This window comes from Rhamphochromis longiceps, linkage group LG5 (genome assembly GCF_057381845.1).
Source record: "Rhamphochromis longiceps isolate RC_006_pf linkage group LG5, R_longiceps_female_GT1.1, whole genome shotgun sequence".
In the NCBI taxonomy this organism is placed as follows: Eukaryota; Metazoa; Chordata; class Actinopteri; order Cichliformes; family Cichlidae; genus Rhamphochromis; species Rhamphochromis longiceps.
In genome coordinates this window covers 26311961-26331353 of record NC_140561.1, presented here as the reverse complement: position 1 = coordinate 26331353, position 19393 = coordinate 26311961, and the positions used below count along the sequence as shown (strand labels likewise).

The following is a 19393-nucleotide window of genomic DNA, read 5'->3' as shown; positions in this document are numbered from 1 at the left end:
GAAAGTGATATTAATTCTTCACATAAAGAGTTGGTCATGTGGATGCTAGCAGTTTGTATGAAACACGATATATCTCTCAGATTGTTTCATGACTCTCATCATCTTTCATCCTTTGATGTTTTCACTTCTTAGGAAGAAATGTCCTGAACCTCAAGCTCACTTCTTTTAGACACATATATTGTAAGAAAGAGTACAAATTGATTACATATCTCACCTTTGTTCTGTGCTGTGTAAAGTGTTTCACCACTTCCTAAAGCCACGCCTAGAAAACCAGCTGGGAAATAGTAGAAGAAATCAAGCGCAGGACGTACATCAGCAAGAATGTAGTGTTGTTTTCTTTAGCTCCTCTTATGTAATACCATTATGTTCCAGTCACAGAACTTGTAGTCTCTTTTTTACATTTTTGATGACACTTTTAAAACAAACAACCAGCACATGATTTTTTTAATGAACTGAAAACTGAACAGACTTGAAAAAATTGTAGAAATTGAGTGGAGATGTGTACTTTGCATGTTTTTGTATTGGCATTTAAAGACTTTTTAAGAGATGCCTATCTCTGTGGGACAATAATTATAGAAATACGTGAGAGACACAAAGTGCTGCTTTTCTCTTTGTCTTTTTAGTCAACTACTGCAAGTTGTTTAGCTAAAAATGTTCCAGCTGATCAGTCTGTTGAAATGTTTTGTACTTTTCATGTAAACATTACTTTAAGCAGATTATCTGAAGCAAGCATCAAATCAAGACATGCCACCTTTCCTCTCCTAAGCACAACCACAATGAATGAGTGATCTGTTAGCCAGCTTGTGCTAAAAAAAAAAAAAAAGGTATTGTCTAATGAAGTTGTATGTGAAAAAGCTTGGCAGTGATTCTCTTGGCAAAGAGAATCATCGCTAAATCTGCAGCATTACTTTCGTGCCTTGAACTACTGCTTTGCTCCATATTTAGCACGTCTAGTGTGATGGATGAAGGCAACTGTTTTCAGGAAAAGGCTCTAAAAGCTCACTAAGCACCAAACTGCAATGTTAGCACCTATCTGCTGAACAAATGTGAAGCGTTTTGAACCAGAATAGCTATGAGCACATAGCAAATAAGAAGAAAAAGCCAAGCTAAAATCTCTCTGATTCAACTCTACATATGGTTAAGCAGTAAGACAAATATGACAAATAGATCATGTGATCCCACTTGTTAAAAGATGAAAACTTGGCATCACTCAAAAATATGCATCTTACACCATTTAGTGCAGGCTATTGGTGATCTCAGACTGGGTTATTGTTTCAGTCACTCCAATACATGCTCAGTCCTCTTGAAAAGTCAGGGGAAATGTGTGTATAAATATCACCATCTGTTATTGTTGTGTTCTGAGGCTCCTCTGAGCTGTTCTGCATTTAACATTTACTTACTGTTTGGGCCAAATTTGACCTCTTTTGAGATGTGATTATAGTAAAAAAAAAAAAAAAAGTACCCTGTATAATATCCATATAGATGGTAGTTATGGTGATGTTTTTATGAAAACAGCAGTGAGGAGTAATGATAGTAATGGTTATATGGTTGTCTAGTAAATCCCAGCATTTTTAGAACGTTATCGCCATTTCACTTTCTAAAATATATTTGAACCCTTACAGCTGTTGTGTTTTCATGTCTTGAACAAAGCAGAAATAAGGTTTCCCTGCTCTCTGAAACACCCATTAAGAATTAATCATCTATTTGTTGGCTTTTTATACATTCTAAACAGATCTGTAGTTCAGATTTTGATATTATAAAGAAATTATTGGCTTTGGTCAAAACTCACCAGGACCCTACAGTGAAGGCAAAGACATGTGTAAGGGTTAAGGATGTGTTTATGGAGATGTGAATGAGCATTAATCTGTTAATTGGCGTCTCTAAATCTTCCTTCAATCAGCATGACCTCTAGAGGACGCTAAAGTGACATTTAATTTAAGTTGTCTTTTGCTTAAAATAATTTAATGTCGTGGCAACAGTGTAAAACTACATGATTCATTTCTGCAGTATAACCATACCTTTATGATATACTTGTAAGCTATGTAATAGCCAGTTATTTGATCCAATCTGGGTTGCAACTCTTGCTTCACACTAGGCTTGTTTATTTTATGTTTTAATATTTTATCTACAACTACACTATTTTTGTCTTTCATTGGTTTCCTCTTATGGTCTATTCTACTGAATTCTGATAATTGTCTGTATTTGTGCAGCTGCTGGCTGGTGATATTTCAGGATAAGATATCTTAAACTTTAATAACTCATACCTGCACCAAAGCCACATCTCAAATCAATTTATTGATTTAGATTAAGAAAAATAAATACATAAAAGAAAGTGTGATCCATTGGTAAATACTTGTCTGAGTGCCAGAAGCAAACAAGTGACCTCCTCACCTTTGCAATTTTTTTGTGAGCGAGCAGAGGAAACCACTGGATCCAACACAAGACACACAATTTAAGAAAAATAATGTACTAATACAGCTTTTCAGTGCAGGAACCACGGTATGCGGAATATAGGGAGACAAAGATGAACGCGCGTATTTGGCACTGTCGGGTTTTTAAAAGCTTTCAGACAATTACGACACGTATGTGAAACTTAGCAGGACGTCTCCTCTATTATCAGACAGATCTAAAGAGCCGTGCAGTTAAGTTCTTCATTCCGAAGACTTGAGTAATCACTGCCTGCTGAAAGTCAGATTTTTTTCTCATATTCGCTCACAGGCTCACTCACAGAACCAAGTGGCTGAACACTACATCGAGCAACGCGGCTAAATACCCGGCGGGGGCGGCGGGGGTTGCAAAGGAGGCGGACCTACCACGACCCCCACAGTTGGAGCTTCAAATGGTTTTACAATGCAGACCATCTCTCAAAGAACAGTTTGTGGCCACTGGTTTGGAAAGAGACGGTACAAATGTGCGTAAAAATCCACGAATACAGATAGACAGATAGATGGGCAACTCTCACCTTCCCTGAGGAAAAGAAAGACACGCGAAACGCACGAAAGGAGAGCGAGGTCATCAGATTGTTCCCACTTACCAGCGGAATTATCGTGGAAGCTTCGTGATACGAGCTTTTGGTAAGACATCACAATCCTGTCTTTTTTATTTGTTTTATTTATTTATATTTATTTTTTAGGGGAATGGCTTTGTTACTTATTGTGACTGACATATTTCCAGGTTTTTCTGCCTTCACTGAGAGGTGGACACTTGTAAAATAATACTTTAAACCTTTATTGCGATCTTTTGATTTTCATTCAACCACGCAGGAATATAGTAACCTAAGGGGAAAGCAATGAAGAAGACATAAAGGAAATTGTAGCTTCACTCTTTGGATATATAGCCTATAGCTTTGTTTCCTAAAAGGGGGTGATCAATGAAGAAAGAGTAGCTCGGTCCCTCTGGAGTGAGCCCCAAGAGCAGATGTCACGACTATGCGTTTCATCCAGGGCAACAAACTGGTGCTCATCCGTTGTTGTTGTTGTGAATCTTTCTTAAATATAAACCGATGCGCCTGAAAGTTACTGTAGCGCAGTTGCAACAGGTAAATCCAAGCTGGACGAATGCCTACGTGAGCAGTATGTGACACAGAAACGGGTTTGATCGCTTATATGATTCCTATTTTGAGCTAATTTTTTTCACAGGAAGGTGTAAAACTTTGACATGTTGTGACCCCAGTGTCCCAGTATTCTTACAGGTTGTAGAACAGGCTACTTCCCTGCGGTTTAGGCTGTAGCACATGCAGGCACATGGTATGGAGTAGCTAAGCCCTTTCCTTTTCCTCCTCTTAGCGAAACCATATCCGACGGAAACTAAAATTTTTTCCGACTTAGTTCACCACAAGGTGACAAACATCTAACAACGGCAAGAGTGGATCAGTAGCTATAAACACCAGAAGGAACTAAGAGCAGCCCTTTAAAGCACTTTAAAGTCTGCCTTTGTTACTGTGGGCTGAAGATTAAGCATGATTACATTATTACATTTCATATGTTGTGTCACTGAGGTTTTTGTGAACTAAATATTCGCTGCTTTTCTGTTTTCTTAAGCTGAATGTGTCTTGATTTGTATCAGGCTACTTCTGCTGTATTGTTACTTGATTTATTTATTTGTGGTCATTTTAATTTAGATAATGCTGTGAAATGGATTTTTATCCCATTCTAAGTATAAACTAGGCTTATGTGTTGACCAATAAAGAGGCTACAGTTCAGTTAAATAAATAAATAAATTGTAACAGGTAATAAATACATTTAAAACGAGCCATTTTCAGCTGAAGATGCCTAAAATAAACAGGTTTCAGCTACTTGACTGTGAGCATTTGTTTTGTGAGAAACTGAAAACCAAATGATAGTACAACAAGATGATGGGTGGAAGATTAGTGAGAGTGACACTTTTTTTTTTTTTTTTAAATTTTTGCATACAGTGTGCATTCTAGCTCTGAGTATATAATTAAGAATTTGCAGTGGCTGTTTATGTTGAAAAGCTGCTTAACTGTAAAGTGTTGTTCAGCAATAATAACAATACTTACAGTAAAACTGTTTGGGCCAGGTGGTTTCATGAAGCTGCAGTTTTGTTTTGCTTTGTTTTGAAATCAGCATAACAGCTTGTGTTAATGTAGGATAAAACTTAACAAGTGGGCTGCAGGCGGCTGGCTTAGATTTTCCTTTTGCTGGAAATGTGTGGAAATGTGGTAGGTGGTGAATGTTTTTCTGCAATGGCTGTCAAGATCTTTCGACCCCAAGCTGCTTAAATGCATGTGTTGACTAGATGTGTTCGACTGTGACATATTGGGGGGGGGAAAAAATTGGTTTCCAGGTAGTGTGAGAGAGGGTGTATGTGTTTGACTTTGGTCCCTATCGAAACCCCAGTGTGGGGTTTTGTCCTGGGGTCATTATAGTGCAGAATGAGCAGATAAGCCTTGTGTAATGAACAAAGTGACTAGGAGTTTGAGCAGGAACCTGACAGGTGCACAGTGCGTGGAAGTCAGTGTTTTATCCATGTGGGATGCAGCCAGCTGTACTCATGTGTCACATTAAAGAGACCTGTGAAATGTTGTATTTAAGTCAGTCTAACTGTCATGTGTCAGGTTATTATTATCTTTGTCATGGGTCTCATAATCTTTGTGGGTTGAACCAGACTTCATCATGCGCCAGTGTCTATTTATATTGAAGTCATTAGAAAGTCATAGTCGTTTGTTGATATTGTTTATATTGTGTGGCAAAAATACATTTTGTTCAGCATTTTATGAGAGAGTTAAGATTGAAAAGAGAGCTCTAATTCTGTTCAGAGTGGATTTTTTAAGCTTTTATCCCCCAAGTTTGTTCCCTGTGGATGAATATGCACTGACATGTTAATATATGATGACTGAAATATTCCACAATGAGCCATAGATTTTGTATTTATATTTGTACTTGTCCTAAAGAATTTCCTTGGCTATTTAGTCTAATGTTTTGTAACCCCAAGAAATCCCCTGAACGACAATTAATAATAATAAAATGTTAGATAGCAGCTGTTCAAATTTCAGCTCATTATTTCGATTTCTAACTCATAGCATCATGCATCATTTTTGGCTGCAGCAGACATGTTTTCCAAGGAGTGCTGAGTGAAATCTACTCAACACCATACATCAGATAGAGTTAGACATGAAAGAGTAAGATATTTCCCTCAGTAGAGACAATAACTGGACTTCAAATGAACAATAATGATAAATTCTGGATCTGATGGACAAAATTATTGCTCTGTGTGTACTGACCCATATGGGAAAGATTATAGAAAACACTAAGGTTTCCCATTCCCTCGGTAAATGTTTAGGTTTTATCCCAAAAGCCTGACATTACAATTTACTCATTAAAGTGGTCACTTTGATAGGTTTTCCTCATACAACATTATTACTGCATTCATCCTTCTTTCTCAAAACAGTGTTTCATGGAAAAATGTGAAAAGGGACACTTAATTGTTCAAATCATAATATGAGACATAAAAGCCCTCAGAGACAATGTAATAAAAACATACAACATAAAACATTTATTATTATTTCCCCCCATGTCGTAACAAGGAATCAAAATATCCGTAGGCCTTTAAGCCAGGGTACCTGCTATAATGCTTCCACTGCAATCACTTTATTCTCGCATTGATGTCACATTTAATCATTTTGTATTTTTTAACTGTTCAAATAAAACAACACCCTGCCCTGTCAGTAATTCACCCGTTAAAAATGAAAAATGCAACATTCTTGTGAGGCAGTGTAAAAGCTGCCTGAAACACATGCACAGAGTATAATTGCTCAGTACTTCCCGCTGCAAACTCCTGGTTACCAAACTGTGCTTCAGAAAAATGTCCTGCAGTTTATCAAGTAATCATAATTAATGAGAGTTAACTATTTGCTTAAATAACTTACCAAACTGTTTTGGCTAAAAATTAAATCAAACAGCCCCTTTAAAAAAAGCTGGTTGTAGTTACTTCTTACTTCCTTTTGATAACTGTAGGACATATGCTTTTAATATTAAAAGAAATATAGTTGGTTTATTATTATTGCACTGCACTGATTTTTCACTTTACTCATGTATGGCACAGATATATATGGTTAATTCTTGTTATTCAGAAGATCTTCTTTGTAACACTGTAGATTACAAAAAAAAATAGTGTTTGTTAATAAACACTTAATTACAGCTGATAAATATATGTAATCTCTTATTCTCACGGTACAAAGTCATGCTATCATCTTGGTCTGTCTTGTTAGATAGTTGAAGTTGAGAGGTCATTTATAGAAAGCATTACAGTGGCTTTATTAAAACTAAAGCCTCCTTAACTGCTTTAGTGCTAATAAAGCATAATAATTGCATAATTTGCACAATGTAAAATACATCTGTGTATTTGCTGGGTTTCAACACGATACAAAATTTTGTTTGTTTTTTTAAACTATTTTTTTTTACTACAAATGGGCAAAATCAGTTCAAAACCATGGTAGCAACAAATGTAAAACTCTTCTCAAAGGATCAAGACATTACTGATAACTCAAGCTGTCTTTGAACCATCCTGGTTAAACTAATTTGAAGTATCTTTTACTGTCTTCTTTCCATGGTGACTTCGTTCTGTGCTATCAAGCCTGAAACCCGGTGCTGTTCTCTATAACTGCATATGTGCGCTTGTCTGTTGTATTTTATTTCTTTGTGTTTTTGTCATGAACCTATGCACGTTTGAGTGTTTTTATCTTCTGTGTTAAACACAGTGACTATATAATGATTGTATAATAAAATGTGAATCATAAATAAAATGTCCTACTGTTTTTTAAATTTTTGCTTTATTATTGTCTATAACATTTTACATCTAGCATTAATTATAAAGATTGTAGACAGGAGAATCTGGGAAAAACTTGCATAAATAATCATAAATAATAGCTTTTATATCTACTCGGACCTGTACAGGTGCTTGTACTGACTTCCTTTGGAACAATTCGGGATGTATCAATTAGGCTTAAAATAAAATCTGACATTTTATGGTTCCCTAGATCCTAAAGTGTCAGCCTCTGGGATGTGTAACTCACAACTTCACCTACCATCAGGGTGCACCTGAACCCGTACTGATGAAATATGGGGAGGTTTGTTGGGCTGTTTGCTATTGCTCTACAAATCATCCTTTATCGGACAACTGAGCCTAATGTTTTCAACTAAATCTTTGTACAAACACAGACTGTATTGTCTGCTTGCACAACTGCACATTGAATTTCGTCCTTGTGTGCTTTCTAGTGGTGGTGCTTCATTTTATGACCCTTTAAATGATTTAGGCAGCTTGTATGTGATGACTAAGAAAAATAAGCCAAGATTATTTTATTGAAATTATAGAGGGTTCAACCTTAGAGATGGAAGACAGTTGTACCAAAGCATCAAGTTGCTTAAATAAATGTCTATCATGTTTATTTTTTACTTTATTTATGCAGTTCAGCAAAAAGGCAATTTCAGAACTACTTGGGGGTAGTTAAAGCTAAAAACAGAAATGTTTTATAGTTAACAGCACTCCTTTTTTTTTCCTGCAACTATTTTCTTTTTATGTAGTCTTTAATGTCCCTGTCTGTATGATTTAACATACATTTGACGTTATACATTTGTATAATATATAATTTATGCAATTCATTTCTAAATTAAACACCTCAGTTTTCCTTCAAAATGAATGGTTAGAATACTTTTAGTATACTTTCTAGTCATGCCTGTTTAAAGTAAAATAAATCATCTGTTCTTTTGAACTGTTTAAAACGTTCGTGTTAATATGAAGGTTTTAGTTGTTGAGAAACCTATCATGATAAATGGAAAGAATATGTAATTCAAGTTCTGGCTGTAATGCAAGACATGAGCATGTGGTCCCCTGTCCCCTGGAAGCACGTGGATTAGGATGAGCTGGTGCTGCCAGGCGCTCTTGGCTGAACCTCGTGCCACATGCGCCTTTCTCATCTACATGTGCTTGCCTGCTCCCCACTGTCCCGTGTTTGTCGCATGCATGCCCTGCTTTATGTCCTAGTGTCACAGGAATAGATGCTCTGGTTTTAATGATAAAAAAAAATATATAAATAGCTCCTCTTACTTGAACTTTTAACCTTGAATTGTCAAAAAAGAGAGAAAGAAATCAGCTAATCTTTAACCCTCCCACTTGTTCAAACATTTCAAATGTCAGATAAATATAGTAGCTCAAAATGAGACTTCAGTTTTTGTCACTTCGTTGCTGAAAACAAAACTCATTTGGAATCTATATAAAGTCTAAGAGTTCTTGAAATTATGTTAAAGCAAGTTTTAAATTGATACCTTTTTAGAACCAGCCCGCATTTCAACAGGTTTTAGAGCTAAATTTCCACGTAGGCGGGGTAATTTCTTTGGAAAGAAAATGACCAAATTCACAGGTCGAATGGTTTTAGGAGTGAACGTCACAAATTTTCATGGGACACAAATATACGCTTAAAAAACTCAGGCTTCTGGATCAGTGACAAGCTCTGCTCTTTAAAATTATCTTATATGTGTTAGTATAAAGAAATAATTTGGCTTTAGTTTACTTTTGTGTTTTATGGGAACATTTAAGTGGAAATCACTGGCAAATATTTTCTGTATTTGTCAAAGTTCTATACTGAGATGTGTCCCAGCTGTAGCAGCTGTGACATTTTCCTAATATCTCCTACAATTTTCAGAAACTTTTTCATGTGTCTATTAACTTTTTGTACTCTGAAAAAAGATTCTGAATGTAGAAAAATATGTGGAGCTGGTTTGACTTGTGATATTTCTTTGAAAACAACTTTTTTAAAATTTAAATTTGATATGTATTTGCTAAGATATGCTGCAAAGTGCCTCATATCTATCATATCTCCTTTTCACAATAATAAAGAATTCTCTGGTTTAGCAAAGCCACACTTCTGATAAAATTTGTATACAAATCTGTTTTTAACATTTGAGCCAAATTTTATAAACTTTGTGGTAATTTGAGTCCTTTTACTTCTGTAACTAGTAATTATGTGGTACTATGTTGTCTTTTCAGTCCATAGTTTGGTAAATCCATTAGGATGTACGGTGCCATCTATAAAAGTCATGCTCCTGTCCCCCCACCTCTGTACTTCAGTGTTGAGACAATATGGTAGTCCTGGCGAGCTTTGTGCCAAACATCCTGATGCCAAATATATTTATGTTGGTCAAGATCACGAGGAGCTCACTGAACAATGATTATCCAGTCATCAATTATATGTTGATGTTCTATAGCTAAATTGAATCTTGCAGTTTTGTGCTGAATAGCAAACAAGCGTCAGATGCCATCCGCTGAGACTGACATTGTGCAATGTCCTTAACATTGTCCACACTGTCACAGAAACACTGACTTCCATTGATAATCCCTGTGCCAAGTCTGAAGCGCTTTCCCTTCTCATATTCACCTCTGCTGTCTGTGGTGTGATCTTAGTAGGACTACCATTGCGGCTCTGATTAGTGTTATGAATCAATTTATATTCCCAATTTCCCAAGACTTTTTATTTCCCAATTTGTCCTGCAACTGTGTTTTCACATAGTTTTAGTTGGCCACCTCTGCTCTTGTAGCCTTTTTAAAGTTTCATCAGACTTTTTATTTCCCCTGGCAGCTCTTTCCATACTTTTGAATAAAGAAATAAATGAGGAAGTTTAAATGTTCATGGGTTATTTTATAAGAGTGTTCTCAGTTGCACTCAGTTTTGTTTCAGTGATCATGCACACACGTGCACACGTGCACACTCACTTTGTTGCATGTGTTTCTACAGTAAGACTTTTATTTTCATTCCCTCTAAATGAGGTTTTTTAGTGGTCATAAGAGGAAATTGTGTACTTGTAACTTTAGAAATAATGCAATAATTTAGAGAGAATACAGCCTTGAATAATTTGACATTTAATTGAATAACCTTAACCATAATACTTTTTTATGGTTGTGGTTAGATTATGCTTTTCTTGCATTAACAGTTTTATCATTTTTTGATGAACCAAACTGAGATTTTTCTTATTTTTCATGGTACTCTATGCAGTACGGAAGAGGATTAGGGCCACTGGAAAAACAATCTGAGAAAAAAGTCAGAATTCTGACTTTTTTTTCAGAATTCAGGAAAAGAAGAAAAAAAAAGACGTGCCCACTTTTTTCCCCCAGTGTCCCTAATCCTCTTCCGTAATGCAGCCCTGTGAAACACAGAGTAGTCTATGTTTCAGTAGATCCACCTTTAGCACCGATAACTCAAAGTAATCTTTTTCCGTTTGACTTTATCAGTCTCTTCCATTATTGAGGAGGAATTTTGGCCCACTCTTCCTCTTAATAACACTGCTTCAGTTCATTTACATTTGTAACCATTCATTTATGGGCAGAGTTGTTCAGGTCTCACAGCAGCATTTCAATCAGGTTGAGGTCTGGACTTTGACTGTGTCATTGCAACATCTTGATTCATTCTGCTGTAGATTTGCTGCTGTGCTTGGGATCATTATCCAGTTGTATGACCAAGTTGGGGCCAAGATTTTGCTGTAGGACAGATGGCCTCACATTTAGAGTACTGGCATACGGACAGCAAGGTGCCCACGACCTGTGGCAAACAGCAAGCCCAAATGATCTTGACAACTGTGTTTGGCAGCTGATATGTTGCATTGTTGCATTTTGTTCTCACCATGCATGGTGCTGTGCATTATGGTCAAGACATATATGTTGAGTTTTAGATATATAGAAGACTACAACAGAACAGTCACTGCTGTATTTAGGTATAAACATGATAAAGTCACGAGACAAAACAATAGGCTCTTGTTGTGTTTACTGTAAATTCAGTGATCCCATGCTTTGTGGTTGTTCATGAACAAACATAATGACTGTAGTTTCACTCACCGTGAGAGGCTCAACATTTTGAGCTCTACATGTTTACGTTTCTAAGTTTGATTTATTTTTGCTTGTTTGCGATTGCTTTTCGTGTGATGGCCAACACTAATCATAACTTGTATCACAAAGTGTATTTCAATTTGAAAATAGCATTCACACAACATTTTCTCCTCTGAATTTACCTCACTGGAAATAATTGCTGTCAAAGGCCAGTGTTGCAACAGGAAGTGTTTACATCAGGGGTTTTTAGGCTAGGGGATTGAGGCTACGTTAAGGGACGTGGTATCATTGAGCAAATACTGACTCACCAGATAACATGGTGCAAGGTATCAGTAATGTTAGGTATTTTTACTTTTTAATTTAAAATCCAGATTTAGATCTTCTTCTTTTTTTAATTGATGAAAGGTATTCATAAATTTGAAGAGCTCAGTACCCGATTGTATTGTGAAGCAGCACGCAGTGTCCTCTCAAGTTTCTTTCCTAGCTTCAGTGGCATTGTATCAATGACACTCTTTAATTGTACACTATGAATAGCCACAGCAGTGATCTTCTGGCAGAGAGGACACTGTGAACACAATTGAGCTGATCTACCCTGGTCACAGCGGAAACTACTAACAACACACCATTGTCTGTCTAAGTTCTCACTGAAGTATAGAAGAGTATTTATTTCTGTTAAAAAGTCCGAGGCAAATTTTAAAGAGCTATTAATTACAGGCTTGCTAATGATAAATGACAAATACTCTGACATTCTCTTCTGACTGTAACTGTGAATACAGCATCCCCCACACTGATGCTACTGTTAAACTGTATAATTATAGTAGCCTCATAATAGCTGCTTTGGAAAGCGCTTTCTCTGTTATTTGAAGCATTTTGTTGTGAGTGATCTGGCATCTCGTTTAATCATACTCATGTTTATATTCATCATCAAGGCCACAGTGTCATTGTGTGGGGATGTCAGCAGTAGCACTAAAAATCGAGGGATCTGGAATATAAAAGACAAGAGCAAATACGGTGATAAAAAAAAGTACTCTGACTGTGGACTTTGCCTTAGTGATCCTGACTTGTTTGCTTTGCTCCATTCTGAAGTTCTGGAAAGCAGAACATGCATCGTCATATTTCATCCTCACATTTCATTATTTGCAGTTCAGTGTATGGACTGCAGAAACTTCTGAAAAAGAACAAATGAGGTCAGATCCTGTTGTCAGGCATGTTGAACGTCACTCTGTTGACTCTGAGTCATTCCTGTGCTGTACAGATGTATTCTGGATAGAAAAATTTGATAACGTCATGAACACAACATTTTGTTCCAATTTCTAAAAAAGAAAATTAGGCAAAAACAAATGACTTGTTTGTGGCTTGTAAAGTTTAGCTTTCAGTGATGTGGCACAGACAAAGGCAGCCCCACAGCATATTTCTAGGCCCTCTCTGAAAAGAAGGATTGTATATAAGGGTTTCTTCAGGTCCACCCTTTTCAAGTTTAACAAACTTGCAGAGATGTATATAAGGATATTTTTCACATGGACTAATCAAAAGTCTATGAACTTTTAGAGAAAGCTTGTGTTTCCACAAGCATTAAAAAGTAGCTGATTGTCTACAACAGGCTGGCTGAAACCACATGTCTTGAGGGCCATTAAGCATGTTAAGTGTACATTGTCTTTATGAAATGGTTTATCCAAAACAAATAAGGCCTCTTGTCTGATATGTTATCTGACTCATGTTCTTTCCACCTCTGCCCTAGATATTCAAGTCACTCATAAGAACTGCTTTAATCGAACGCATACACCAAACAGAGCTTGAATTATGGAGCCTTCTCAATCAGAGATGAACATATTATCAAACGGGAAAAGTCATGACCTCGGCGATGATGTGGGTGTGCCATTGAAAACAATGCTAGATGAGGATCAGTGAGTATTCTTTCCTTATGAATGGCTGCCTTTGTTTAATACAGCTTGAAGCAAGTATTTTTTACGCTTTCCTTTTCGTCTTTCTCTAGTTATACTTGTGTGAAAGCCACAATCTCATAAATCCAATTAACCAATATTCTTTTAAATTCAAATGTCACTGCTAAAGCTAAAAGCAGATGTTTGATTTGTTTTTGCTTACTGTTGCCACTATGATAATTCTCCATTAACATTGAAAATGATGAACAAGATAACAGATGTGGTGAACCACATAAAGTATAACTTCATAAATAATATTTGCTTTTTTAAATGCATGTTTACCTTGTTTTTGTGCTCGCCTCAACTGGTGGATCCTTATACAGAAATGGCACTCAAACAGTCAGGTATGTTTGCAGAGATTTACGTCAAGGGTTTTCAGCTACATATTTGCTCATTACGTCACCTTCAAAGCACATGATTTGCTAGAGTCTGCAGACGATGTTTGCTCACTTTCTCAGTGGTGGATGGAAATGCCATCAATTAACACCTGCAAATCTGGCCTCTAGATATGAAGAGCCTGATGATGGACTGGAGAACGAGGAATTTTTGCCCAACGAAGGCGGAAAGAAACCCATACGTTTCACAGATGTAAGTGAGAAACCCAACAATTATAGCTATATAACATAGGTAACAACGTTAGGTTTTATCTTAAATTGGCATTTAATGTATACTCTGTTTTTTATTTATTTATTTATATTGCATTTACAGTTTGAAGGAAAGACGTCTTTTGGCATGTCGGTCTTCAACTTGGGCAATGCTATTATGGGTAGTGGAATCCTGGGTTTAGCTTATGCCATGGCCAACACTGGGATACTCCTTTTTTGGTGAGTAAATGAGTTTTAAAACAAATATTGTCTTAAACATTCCTTTTGGAGGAGGATACTTGTTCACCTTTTATCATTAATTAGATTGATACAATCATTATTTCAAGCCTCGTACAATAGCTTTTACTGTATGGGGACAGTCTATTCTTGCACTGTCAAAAGAAAAGACTATATCTATCAGCATATAGAAAGTTCTGTAGCAGGTAGTTTCAGTGCCTCCCTTATGGATGGATCTACATATTTTACACTGGATGTCTTTTCTGGCACAATTCTCCCATTAATACTCCCAAATGGGAGCAGACTGGCTTGTGACCTCTTGAGGCTGGTTTTGTAACCCCTACTGGTCTCAACACAGGGATCTTTTGTATATTAAGGAAATGTGTTAACCAGTACACTATGGAGCTAGCATATGGAAAACTATTTTGAGACTAATTCTTAGAACTACGTTCTCATGGCAGTGCCAAGAAACCAGTGAAGACCTCAGGAAATATCTTCACCTAGGAAAGGAATTCTCACATGGATGTAGGGAATCACAGAGATCTTGGTATAAGGAGTCATCCTAAGCGATGCTGTCTGGCCCCACATTTATATTGAACAAACAAATGTATGACAGCTTCCCACCTGTCAGCAAAAAAAACAATTAGTCTTTTTCCAACAATTTTCTGACCTCAAGATTTGCTATTCTACTGATATGCAGTGATTAAAATGAAAGGAGGTAAACTAAGTTGTACTTCTCAAAGTAATCTGCCTTTTCAGTGCATTTATAAATAGTACTGATTTATTATATGTCTTAATGTCTTGCAACACATTATATGCCAAGATTGGTTCACTTTTATTTATTGCCTCTCTTAGGCCCCAAGCCTCCTTGCCACATAGGCCATAGAAAGGCCACAGCTCAGAATAACTGAACCGCCAGACCCCATAGAGGCATCCATACAGACAGCTGCTGTTAGACCATGACCCAGGTTTTCCTAGTCATATAGTTTATGTTTTTTTTTTTTTCTCTTTTTTTTCTCTTTTTTCTCTTTTTTTCTTTTTTTCTTCTTTCTCTTTTTTCTTTTCTTTTTTTATAAAACCAAAGCATGCGACAGGCTACACTCACATACATTTAATGGAGTAGAGCATTTTTCAGTGTTGTGAGAGAGAAAAGGATGCAGGTAATGTGTGTTTTAATTGCACAATTACTTTAGATACATGCTTGCTATTTGTTTTTTACTGCTACATTGTCACTTCCCCAGCTACTCAGTTACATTATCATCTCCCCATTAGTTTTGCATTATTTTTTTTATGATCACAGTGGGTTGTTTTTTTTTTTTTTTGTATTTCTGCTGTGTTTTTTTCAACTTCAACTTTTCGTGCTTTTACAGCATTTTTCTATTTCCTGGTGTTGTTAAGTTGCATTGCGTTTGACCTTTCAGGGCCACCGTACAGTCTCCACTGACTGTAGTTTATGTTTAAGTAGCTGCAAAGAAGTGAGACTGGAGCAGAAAATGGCCTCAGCATCTGGTGAAAGCAGGAAGTCAGTTTAGTTTATACAGAGTAGCTCTTGTACTGAAGGAACCTATAGCCTTATGGAATCTTCCTATTAGTACTTGCATTAGAACTGTATAATGTATGATTAGCACAAATATAGTTAGAATGTAATATTACATCAAGCCAAATTTAACACATACAGAAGAAAAAAGGAATAAATAAGTACAGCAAAATAAGTATGTTTATAGATGTCTGTATTATAACCACATTAATGCTAGAACAGGTGTTTCAGCCACTGAAACATCTATCCAGACTGAAAAAATACTACTGAAAATACATGATACTGCAAGGTTTATAGATCTGGCTGGAATAAGTATTTTAAACAGTTGCAATTAAAGTTGATATAAACACTTCACATATAAAGGCTAATTTACATCATGAAAAGCTGACAGATGTAACACTGCCTGTGTAGCTGGATTTAAGAAATAAGTGCTTAATCCTTCGGGATTCTGAAAGTTCAAGTTTTTAAAACATGTTTATTGCCATCTTGTGCCAGTAGAGAACGTGACATCATGTGGTAGGTTTTTTTGCGGTCAATAGACTTACATTAGTTTATGTTAGCTAACAAAACTAATAACTCAGGAGAAAATAAGGACATCCATCCACCCAGTCGCTTCCGCCTATCCTTTTCAGGGTCGCGGGGGGTGCTGGAGCCTAAAATAAGAACAGTAAAATAAAATGAAATATAAAAAACATCAGTTTTTCACTTTTGTCCTGCCCTTGGCTATATCAATGAGTTTTATGTTAAAAGTGAGGTAATGCTGTCCAGCTGTCACTCTCTGTCTCTAAAGCAGTAAGTGGTTCTTCATTGTTTGGTTAGCTTCACTCAAACTGGAAAATCCACCTGTTAGCCATAATGCTTGGATTTGTAAAGCACTTTATGAATGAGATTAGTATGGAGAGCGGGTTTGAGACAGGTGACAGGTGGTTTACCGAAATAAAAAACCTGGAGTCAGAAACGGATTTTTTCTTGTGTGGTCATATGTACTGTGCGGCACAATCAGCTGATGCAGTCAGTGCTAATTTATGACCACAAAATATCATGAATCAAAAAACAAATTTCAGGATAATAGTGGTATAGAAAATAACGAGTGTGTGACTTTTGTTTTTTGTCACAGGTTTCTTCTGACTGCGGTAGCAGCTCTGTCATGCTACTCTATTCATCTGATGCTCAAATCCTCAGGCATTGTGGGTAAGCATTGTGTCATTTCTCAGTGTTTTGAAAAGAAATGGTACAATTACATGTTGTAAAGTTCTCACATCGAAAATCCCCTGGAGATTGCTATTGTGGTTGCCATTAGAAAAGGACAGCTTATAAAGTTAAAAAGATCAAAAACCGCTTAATGTCAAAGAGTGCTTGACTGAAAAAAAGGTTATGTGAAAAAAAACTTTATCAACAAATAAAGTATTCATAATTTAAATGTATTTTTAAAAGTCAATTTTGTATAGAAGGATTTGATTTTCAGTCATCGCGACTTGTGTAATGCCCTGTCTCATTAAATAAAGACATTTTGTTTTGTTTTTTTATTCTGTAATTTGAGGTTTCGCTGAGTTAAAATTGTCTAGGCAAATTTTAAAACTAGAAAAAAAGTCATGTCAGCGTACTCTCTATTTATCTAAGTTGTGCAGTCATTTGTCAACCCCTCTGAAAGCGTCTCGTTGTGTTCCTTGGACAGAGATCATAGCAAATATAACTAAATTTGTGATTGTTTGTAATCTGCTTACAGGAATCCGAGCTTATGAACAGCTGGGGTACAGGGCCTTTGGCAATCTTGGAAAAATAGCTGCTGGCACAGCAATCACCCTGCAAAATATTGGAGGTGAGGAGACAGTGTAGGTTTGGAACATGTTCGCTCATGTGTTCTTCCACTGGCCTGAAGCTATAAACTGATTTCACTTCAATTCAATTCTGTTATATGCTTATTGCACCAAATCACTTCAAGGTGCCTTATACTGTACGGTAAAGACCCTATAACTATAGTCAAATAAGCCATTAGTATTACTTTGGCTTTTGGTCCTATTTATAAGTTTGGGATATGATAGAGTATTAACAATGAAGTAGCTGCTTATAAGTAGCTGTATTCCTTGTGATTTTGACATTAAAAAGATTTGCTCTTCTTACTGACCAGAGAGTTGTTGAGACAAACTAGGTCATACCTTCTTCCTTAAGCATGAACTACTCAACCCAGCTTCTTAAGAAAAAAGCCACAGTTTACCCTGTTGATTTCAGAATTGAAAATGGAGCTGCTTGATTACTAACAGACTCAAAAAGATAATGCTGCTTTCCTTTCTTCACTAACGATTAGCTTTGGTACTGATTGTAAGATTACATTTGATGATTACATTTAAAGCATTTCATGGCCTACAACAAAAAAACATTTCATCAAGTGAAACTGAAGCAGTCAGTCCTGTGAGTGTCATCGGGCAACAGTGGCGTTTCCTAAGACCAGAGTCAAGACATGAAAATTATCTGTGAAAGTCACCTTAGATTATCACAGTCATTGATGTTTTTTTGTTTTGTTTTTTTCACTCTTTCTTTAAACTTGACTTTAAAAATGTTCTCAAATGCATTTTTCAGCTCTATCTTGTACTTAATTATTTATTGTAGGAGAGCTTGATTATATGTTTTAGTGTGATGTGATTTAATGTGATTTTAATGTGCCTCGCAAAACTTCTTAAGCTCTAAATTAGTCCATAATTGAGATAAACCCATACTGATTTCATAACTAGTTTGCTGCTACTACGTGGTAAGATCTGGTACGATCTGTATCCAGATAACTGAAAAGGGGAAAATATGTTAATGCAAGCTGTAAACGCATAAGCATGTCACTGTGATCAGTCATACCACTCACTACCACTAACTTCACCTGCTTCTTCTAACCAAAACAGTTGCAGATATTACTCATAGGTATAACAATTGCACTGTAAAGAAGCTACATAGCATAATTGTCATTGGAAAACTGACCTTATTTTTCAACAAATACACATTTTTGCTTGAAAGGTAACAGAGTCTATCGTCCCAGCTCAGCTAAGTTATAATCTTAAACCTGTTTCAAAGCAATAAAGTTTTGGTGCCAACGATAAATACTGAAAGTAGTAAAAATTTGTAAAACATCCAATTTCCCAAAAGTACAAAGGACGCGACCACAGTGTCCACAGTAGTAGCGACGGCTGTGTCACCTATGTAAACATGATGTGATAAGTGTACTTGTGTCATTGTTTTTCTGATGTCTGTTTGGTTAGCGTGTGTACTTGCACTGTGGTTTACTTCACCACATGTTACATTTCCCCTGTCTTGTCTTGTTACAGCTATGTCCAGCTACCTTTACATTGTTAAATCCGAGTTACCGCTGGTCATCCAAGCTTTCCTGAAGGTTGAGCCCAACAGCGAGTGAGTCTTGTCATTTATGTCCTTTTCAGTACATGAGCACATGAGTCTTGCCTGTTGTTGACCCAGAGCTGAGACACTGTGTGCAGGGTCATGGGGCCTGGCCCAGTTTGCAGCATTTACTGAGTCAGTTGGTTTGGGGGTGTAATGAGAATGGGAGCCTGGAATTGGCTGAACAACAGGAAGGACATGAAGGAAGGGCATCTGATACTAAAGCACACAACATCAATCCTCACTACTGTCAGCTTGTAGAGGCAAGCACTGTCCACGTCAGAGTTATGCCAGAGACACGGTCTGCATAAGGCCACGGAGGACTGAAGTAGATTCCAGCTGTCTGTTTAAATCTAAAAAAACCTTGTGCTCAAAATGGATTG

General features: G+C 36.6%; 1 protein-coding gene across 2 annotated transcripts in view; it reads left to right on the top strand.

The window, feature by feature from the left end:
- The first annotated feature begins 2792 nt into the window (after window positions 1-2792).
- The window catches only part of slc38a3b (solute carrier family 38 member 3b), a 32232-nt gene continuing 15631 nt past the window's right edge, over window positions 2793-19393 (top strand). Inside the window, exons 1-8 of one of the 2 annotated variants that reach the window (XM_085406941.1) lie at window positions 2793-3074; window positions 13073-13238; window positions 13598-13618; window positions 13781-13862; window positions 13983-14098; window positions 16750-16823; window positions 17359-17451; window positions 18941-19022. In XM_085406941.1, coding sequence (XP_085263067.1) covers window positions 13135-13238; window positions 13598-13618; window positions 13781-13862; window positions 13983-14098; window positions 16750-16823; window positions 17359-17451; window positions 18941-19022 — 572 coding nt within the window. In that variant the 5' untranslated portion in view covers window positions 2793-3074; window positions 13073-13134. The remainder of the gene's footprint in view (window positions 3075-13072; window positions 13239-13597; window positions 13619-13780; window positions 13863-13982; window positions 14099-16749; window positions 16824-17358; window positions 17452-18940; window positions 19023-19393) is intronic. The other variant, XM_085406942.1, reaches the window with a different exon arrangement.